The sequence below is a fragment of the Gymnodraco acuticeps genome, unplaced genomic scaffold (genome assembly GCF_902827175.1).
Source record: "Gymnodraco acuticeps unplaced genomic scaffold, fGymAcu1.1, whole genome shotgun sequence".
Classification (NCBI taxonomy): Eukaryota; Metazoa; Chordata; class Actinopteri; order Perciformes; family Bathydraconidae; genus Gymnodraco; species Gymnodraco acuticeps.
Genome location: NW_022990050.1, coordinates 2,501 through 11,075, shown reverse-complemented (window position 1 = coordinate 11,075; position 8,575 = coordinate 2,501). Strand labels below are relative to the sequence as shown.

General features: G+C 40.9%; 1 protein-coding gene across 1 annotated transcript in view; it reads left to right on the top strand.

Moving 5' to 3' along the window:
• Positions 1 to 1,937: 1,937 nt before the first annotated feature.
• Positions 1,938 to 8,575, top strand: part of LOC117545863 (DHRS-12_like_SDR_c-like domain-containing protein) — a gene marked incomplete at its 3' end in the record, with an annotated part of 9,130 nt that continues 2,492 nt past the window's right edge. The window contains exons 1-4 of the mRNA XM_034215820.1: positions 1,938 to 2,059; positions 6,381 to 6,514; positions 7,158 to 7,240; positions 8,064 to 8,159. Coding sequence (XP_034071711.1) covers positions 2,004 to 2,059; positions 6,381 to 6,514; positions 7,158 to 7,240; positions 8,064 to 8,159 — 369 coding nt within the window. The remainder of the gene's footprint in view (positions 2,060 to 6,380; positions 6,515 to 7,157; positions 7,241 to 8,063; positions 8,160 to 8,575) is intronic.

Sequence of the window (8,575 nt, the reverse complement as noted above, 5' to 3'; positions counted from 1 at the left end):
CCAATCTGCACAACGACTACTTTTACTGTCGCTACTTTCACCATATTTTGATGAGAATACTTTTCTACTTTCACTTGAGGAACATTTTGAATGCAGGACTTTTACTGTAACAGAGTATTCCTACACTCTGGTACTTCTACTTTTACTCAAGTACAAGATCTGAGTACTTCTACTTTGACTCAAGTACAAGATCTGAGTACTTCTACTTTTACTCAAGTACAAGATCTGAGTACTTCTACTTTTACTCAAGTACAACATCTGAGTACTTCTACTTTTACTCAAGATCTGAGGTACTTCTACTTTTACTCAAGTACAAGGTCTGAGTACTTCTACTTTTACTCAAGTACAATATCTGAGTACTTCTACTTTTACTCAAGTACAGGATCTGAGTACTTCTACTTTTACTCAAGTACAACATCTGAGTACTTCTACTTTTACTCAAGTACAACATCTGAGTACTTCTACTTTTACTCAAGTACAACATCTGAGTACTTCTACTTTTACTCAAGATCTGAGGTACTTCTACTTTTACTCAAGTACAAGGTCTGAGTACTTCTACTTTTACTCAAGTACAAGATCTGAGTACTTCTACTTTTACTCAAGTACAATATCTGAGTACTTCTACTTTTACTAAGTACAAGATCTGAGTACTTCTACTTTTACTGAAGTACAAGATCTGAGTACTTATACTTTTACTCAAGATCTGAGTACTTCTACTTTTACTCAAGTACAATATATGAGTACTTCTACTTTTACTCAAGTACAATATATGAGTACTTCTACCACCTCTGCCTGCAATCAAACTAATGTTGTCAAATAAACTTAGTGAAGTAAATAGTCCAATCTTTTCTACAAATTGTAGTGGAGTAGAAGTATAAAATAGAGTAAAGTATACTTTAAAACATATAGGGTAAATGTACTAAATCACCTTCCACCACTGGCTTTAAAACATGTAAAATAAATGATTGTTGGTGTGGAAACCCAGATTCCTCATGTTGTTAAAATCATCCAAAACACATGTAATGTCCTGCAGTGTTTGGAGACTCGCATCCATTCGCCTGTCAGACACAACACTCAGAGCTCGCTATATAATGAAATGTGATCATTCTGACTAACTTTCCTGCGTGTTCTCCACGCGTAGGAAAGTCAGGAATTAAGCGACCTTTGATCAAGGAAGTAGCCTCACACAGTGTTTCTCTGTCAGAAAGTGATCGCTCTGCAGGACACTTTGCCTCGCGGACAGGTGCACGCGGTAACTACTGCAGAGAGCTCGGGTACTCACCATCCTGTCACCTGAGATGTAAAATCCTTCAGGTTTGTGATTTATCTCAGCACCCTGCAGTCCTCTCGCGCTGCTGTCGCGTTCATAGTTCCCAGAAAGCAGTGCGCGCTCCCACACATTCTCCAGGCGGAGCCGCGCCCCCGCTGCGCGCCCCCGACTCCCACAGACAGGTGAACGTGCTGTGGGTGGAGGACTGAACTCTCTAAATATATTGGAAATTATTTTAATGTCGAACAAAACAACAAAGACACTTTTTCCATTGTTGGACTGAGAGTGCTGCAGATCTGCAAACAAGTCATAAAAGTGGCATAAAAATAGCCCAATAGCCACTCAACAAATCTGTACTTTCACCACTTTTCTATTGGGTTATTTTTTACATTTAGATTCGTTTTTTAAAGATGACCTACTAATGATTTAGTTGAAAACGAGTGTCGTGGACTAGTCCCCATCGATCAACTGTCACAAAGAACAGTACATGGCGCAGCTTTAGCCAACATTGTTCATCTCCAGCTGTTCTCACCTAATAATGATGATGTGTATTTCAATCATTAACAAACTGAACCTCCTCCTTCCTGCCGCTAGGGGTTTGTGGGGGTGTCGCATGTATGTATAATAAGAGGGTGTCGCCCCCCCCATGTAAATCCAGCTCCACGTGGTTCTGGTCCCGTGTAAAAGCCCCGCGGAGAGGCCGGCAGAGAGAGAGCATTCCCGGATCTGCACCATGTCTCTGTACCGAAACTCCGCCTGGTTCCTGAAGGGGCTCACCGAGTTCACCAGGTAGGAAAAAGCTTCATTAAAGTATTTAAAAAAGGTCTTGAAAAGCCTGTAATATTGAGTTGTATGGTTGTTATCATTAGGTACAATGACTTTTTGAAAGGCAGGATGAGAACTATAATAAATTGAGTTTAAATATGTTCTATCCTCACTGGTTTCTGTGTGAAGAAACATTGTATTTATTATTATTCTACAAATATAAGTACAGTATACTTCAAGCAACTCAAATACTGAAAACAAGTTTAGGAATAAATCGGCTATTCTTTTTTAACTTGTTAGGTTTATTTCAACTAACTTATAGCTTACTCAAACAGACTTATATTAAACATATATAAACTATAATAGGTTATTACTTTTTTAATAGACAAACCAAAGCAAACTACACTGACTACAATGAGTTACCTTAATATTAGTTATTTTGTATAATTCTCATTACAGAAAAGTAAAAAAAGTCTATTATATTGTTCATAAAAATGTGATTATTGTGGGGTGATGACGGAAGATGTTTCCTCTGATGTATTTGTATTTCTGACATTAAATCAAATCAACATCACAGGCACTGATTTATGCAAAACCCCGCCTAAACTGTCCAATCTCACAAAGGAGAGTTACCGCATGATACGTTGCTGGAAATCAACAACAAAATATGTTACATTTGATATTCATTTTTTCTTTAAAGGAAGAATTCCAGCTTCTTAAATGTGAACATTGCTGCTTGTCTTTGTTTTATTTCAGATGGCATAAGACATCTTTGGGTTTTTTGGACCGTTGATTTGACATAACTAGACATTGAGCTCTTAAACTGACATCTGATATTTAACAGACTAAATGATTATAAGAGGTTATTATAATAGTTTCAGCCTGAACACTAATATCACATACGGTCATTTAACTAGCTGTGGATGCATTCTGAACGTTTGTGAATGGTTTGAAACGTTGCATTTAAAAACTGCACACTTAATATATACATTAAACCTCTGTCCAAAGCGAACCACCATAATATGTAACTAAATAAATGATCACACACACAGTCACACACACACACACACACACACACACACACACACACACACACACACACACACACACACACACACAGATCTCACCCCAAACCGCCTCTGATGCCAGGCACGCTCTCGTCTTCATTGTGTCAGTTTACAGTACTTACAGTAAGCAAACACTGACCCTCTCTGACCTGAACACGCACACACACACACACACACACACACACACACACACACACACACACACATACACACACACACACACACACACACACACACACACACACACACACACACACACACCATGTATACATCACTTCAGGGGACATTACATTGACTTACATGCATTTCCTGGAGACTTATCCTAACCTTAACCCTAACCCAACACATGCCTAACCCTAACCCTAAAAGTAATGATGCCCCTCATGGGGACCTCCATTTTGTCCCCATAAGGGAGGCGAGTCCCCACATGTGACTGTGTAAACAGATTTAGGTCCCCACAAGTAGTAATGCTAGGCCACACACACACACACACACACACACACACACACACACACACACACACCCAAAGCGAACCACCATAATATGTAAGTAAATAAATGATCAAACGATGACATTTAATTCATTGAAACTGTAGGGATGTAAACTCGACGCCTTAGGGTAGCATGCAAAGCTAAATATCCGTATTAAAAGGTGGAATTAGCATCGATTTGGCAAGAGGCAAAAACTCACCCTTAAGTGAATGTAATCTTACTGCTATGTAAGTAAGGGTCATGTTAAGACGCATGTGTTTTTACATCCCATTGAGACATGCCTATCATACAAAGTCATACAAGGTTGGAAAGATTTCCACTTATTTGGTTTAACTTTAGACATTATGGGATGCTCCTTTTTAGGCAACCACTAAAGCAAAAATAAATAATTGAATCAAATATTTGTCCTCCAAAGAAGCAGCCAATGAGGGCCAGCTTTACCCCACATTGTGAACGTCCGTGGAGTGATGCTTATATGAGGTCATGTAGGGTCAAAGGTTATGTAAGGACTGGATCTTTGAAAAGGGATTATAGTATAGCTCCATGTTTCTACTGCATGGTAGTTGATGATTCAAGAATTCAGAAAAGAGCTGCAGCGCATCTTTGAATATTAAAAATGAATGTAATAATCTCATTCCAGTGACTCAGCAGGAGCCGTGTTCGACTACAAAGTCAGTTTTCAACCTCAAAAGATTGTATCAGTCTCCTATCTGATCCATTTCTTCCCCGCGGAGCCTTTTCCTCATGGGTTCACAACAGGACCAGCTGTGTGAAGAGGTGCTTTTGTGATTGTTTCCCCGCTCCCCTTTGTTCTGTGTTATCTTTTAACACAGAGTAACCCGCTCCGACCCCGCTAATCGCTCGCTGCATGACACCAGCGAACAGAGCGGCATTTAGTTCCCTCTATTCCAACAATGGCATCCAGGACAATGGGGGGGATTGAAGTCCTCACACACACACACAACACACACACACACACACCACACACACACCCACCACACCACACACACACACACACACACACACACACACACACACACACACACACACACACACAGATCTCACCCCAAACCGCCTCTGATGCCAGGCACGCTCTCATCTTCATTGTGTCAGTTTACAGTACTTACAGTAAGCAAACACTGACCCTCTCTGACCTGAACACACACACACACACACACACACACACACACACACACACACACACACACACACACACACACACACACACACACACACACACACACACACACACACACACACACAGTAACAGACACACACACACACGCACACACACAGTAACAGACACACACACAGTAACAGACACACACACACACACACACACACACACGATGAAAATCCTTTATTGAGATATCCTGATTGCAATCTAATTTGATATTACAAGCGTTTATAAACTCAAATGTCACATTACATTTAGCTGACGCTTTTATCCAAAGCGACTTACAATAAGTGCGTTCGACCAGGAAGACACAAACTTCAAGAAAACAGAATCATATAAGTACATCAGGTTTCATAGAGCCAAACATTTCAAGTGCTACTCAACTGGCTTTAGATAAGCCAGTCCTTTATTAGTATATAAGTGCTTTGATAATAATTCTATCGCTCGAAGTGGAGTCGAAAGAAACATGAAAAGACTATGAAAAATCTTGAAAGGGATTGCATTTGAAGATTTTGAATTACTATAAAAACACTATTTCCATCCATCCATCTTCTCCCGCTTATCCGTGGTCGGGTCTCGTGGGTAGCAGTTCCAGCAGAGAGCCCCAAACGTTCCTTTCCCTGGCGACATCAACCAGCTCTGACTGGGGGATCCCAAGGCGCTCCCAGGCCAGCGAAGAGATATAATCCCTCCACCTGGTCCTAGGTCTACCCCTTGGTCTCTTCCCAGCTGGACGTGCCTGGAACACCTCCCTAGGGAGGCGCCCAGGTGGCATCCTAACTAGGTGCCCGAACCACCTCAACTGGCTCCTTTCGACGTGAAGGAGGAGCGGCTCAACTCCGAGTCCCTCCCGGATGACTTAACTTCTCACCTTATCCCTAAGAGAGACACCAGCCACCCTGCGGAGAAAACCCATCTCGGCCGCTTGTATCCGCGATCTCGTTCTCTCGGTCATGACCCATCCTTCATGGCCATAGGTGAGGGTAGGAACGAAAATGGCCCGGTAGACAGAGAGCTTTGCCTTCTGGCTCAGCTCCCTTTTCATCACAACGGTGCGGTAAAGCGACTGCAGTACCGCTCCCGCTGCTCCGATTCTCCGGCCCATCTCACGCTCCATTGTTCCCTCACTCAAGAACAAGACCCAAGAGATACTTGAAATCCTTCACTTGGGGTAAGGACTCATTCCCTACTTGGAGTGGACAGTCCATCGGTTTCCTGCTGAGAACCATGGCCTCAGATTTGGAGGTGCTGATCCTCATCCCAGCCGCTTCACACTCGGTTGCGAACCGATCCAGTGAGTGCTGAAGGTCGCAGACCGATGAAGCCATTAGAACCACATCATCTGCAAAAAGCAGTGGTGCAAACCTTAGTCCACCGAACTGCAGACCCCCTCCCCCATGACTACGCCTCAAAATCCGATCCATGTTATAAAAAATAAATAAAAAACCACTATATTGAGTTAAATGACCTATACTATAACTAATCTCATGAATATCAAACTACAAACTTCGTCCTGTCGTCCCTCGTGCTGCAGAGATTCAAAGTGTACGCACTAAGCATGTTTGCAGACCTGAATAAAATGCAGTAAATGTTGTTTTTTTCTCCTGCAGGAGCGCCTTCCTGTCGGCCTCCAAGAGCTTCGTGGAGAAGGACCTGGAGGCGTCTTTAGCCGGACGTTCCTTCATGATAACGGGAGCTAACAGCGGCATCGGGAAAGCCACCGCCATGAACATCGCTAAGAAAGGTTAGCTAATAACTCTCAATACTTTTAAATCCAGGCTGAAGACTTTTCTTTCTGCCATCTCTTCACATCTGTCTTCCTTGTAAACTAGCTTCCATCCCCATTGCCTTCAGTCACATGCTTTTATCACATGGCAATACTCACGTTGATGTATAATGTTGGATAATGTTTTTATCATTGTTATACTATGATGTTTGTATTTGCTTTTTTTGCTTTGAGGCATTTCTTGTGATTTGGGGCTATAATACATTTTGATTTGATTTGATTGTTTCACTTTAAGTGAACTATTTTATTCATGTATTTTTTTGTATTATCTTTGCTTTTTAATGACCGTTTTTTAAATGCCATTTTCTTAATGTCTTTCATTTTTGTAAAGCACTTTGAATTGCGTTGTGTTGAAAGGTGCTGTATGAATAAACTTGCCTTGCCTGTAATGCTAATAAAGCTAATAATGCTAATCCAATAGCTGCAGGATTATTGCTGTTTTGACTTTGTGTCTTCACGGTTGGTTGCACTTATTGAAAGTTGCCTTACTAGCAAAGACCATGTCAAAAAGGCAGTTGCATTATTTGACTTTATGATGATAAATTAGATCCTAAATCTATGATGCATAAAGACATGTATTCATGTGTCCGTCTCTGCACAGGAGGAACGATCCACATGGTCTGCAGGAACAAGGACAAGGCCGAAGAGGCGAGGGCCGAAATCGTCAAAGAGACGGGAAATAAAGTACAGAATGACTCACGGCTACACAGACATTTAAAAAAACACGGGGGCAGACAACCTTCAAAATGTCCGCTTCACTGTCCATTAACAGTTTCAGCATAATCACAATTTAAAACCCATAAAATGTTATAAAAACAGCCAAACATTACAAAAACACTCATTCTTTACAGCAGCGGTTCCCAACCTGTGGGCCGTGGCCCCCTAGTGGTCTGCGAAAGGCATTGCAAGTGGGCCGCCAAATAACATTACAGTCCTTGACAGCGGTCTGTACTACTGGATTTCCAATGTGTCACATGTTCTGAATTGACCAATCAGAATCGAGTATTCAACTAAACCGTGTAATAAAAATGTCTGTTTGTTACTGATGGCCAGCTCCTTTTCTAATTAAAATAAAAAGTACTCTGAGAACTTTATTTAGCCTCCGTATTGTTTGTGGTTAAATGTGAGCCGCGAAAAAAATGTAGATTCTTAAGTGGGCCCTGAGTTGAAAAAGGTTGGGAACCGTTGCTTTACAGTTTCTGATGCATCATAGCATATCAAATAAAATGGCTTACCCTTTGCCCGTTAGGTTTCTATGGAGAACACAGCACTTCTTATGATGTAATATAGTTATAATAATAATCTATTATATATATTATAGTATCCATTATTATGAAAATGGCAATCCTTCATAATGAATACTTGAAGTGTTGGCGTTCTACGCATATTTAAGTGTTTAATAGTTTTGTAATGTTACCTTTTGAATGCAGTATTTTAATACTTCTACACTGTGTTATTAATACTTGTGCTAAATATAAATCTAACCCCCTGTGATGATGTCTTTCAGGAGGTGTTCGTCCACATCCTGGACCTTTCTGAGACTAAGAAGGTCTGGGAGTTTGCCGAGGGGTTCAAAAGAAAATACAAGACCCTCAACGTGCTGGTGAGAGACATGAAGTACATATTACTATAAAAGAATATATTGTAATGTGATTCAGATGTAGGTGACCTTAGGGCGGAAGATAGTGTTAGGACCCACTCTTTTACCTAGGCTTCTAATTGAATTTGATTTATTGTTTAGTTCAGTCCTGTGTTTATTGATCTATGTGTTGTTCTGTTTATGGATTAGAAGGGCAGGGGCTTGTTTGCTTTTGTTTGTTTTTCTGGTTGATGAAGCATTTTGTGTAGCTGTTGGATATACAAATAACTATATATGTAAAGATAGATTGTTTGTTGGTTGGTTGGTTGGATGGTTGAGTGGTCGATTGGTTGACTGATTAATTGGTTGGATGGTTGGTTGATTGATTGGATGATTGGTCGGTTGGTTGGTTGATTGATTGGATGATTGGTCGATTGGTT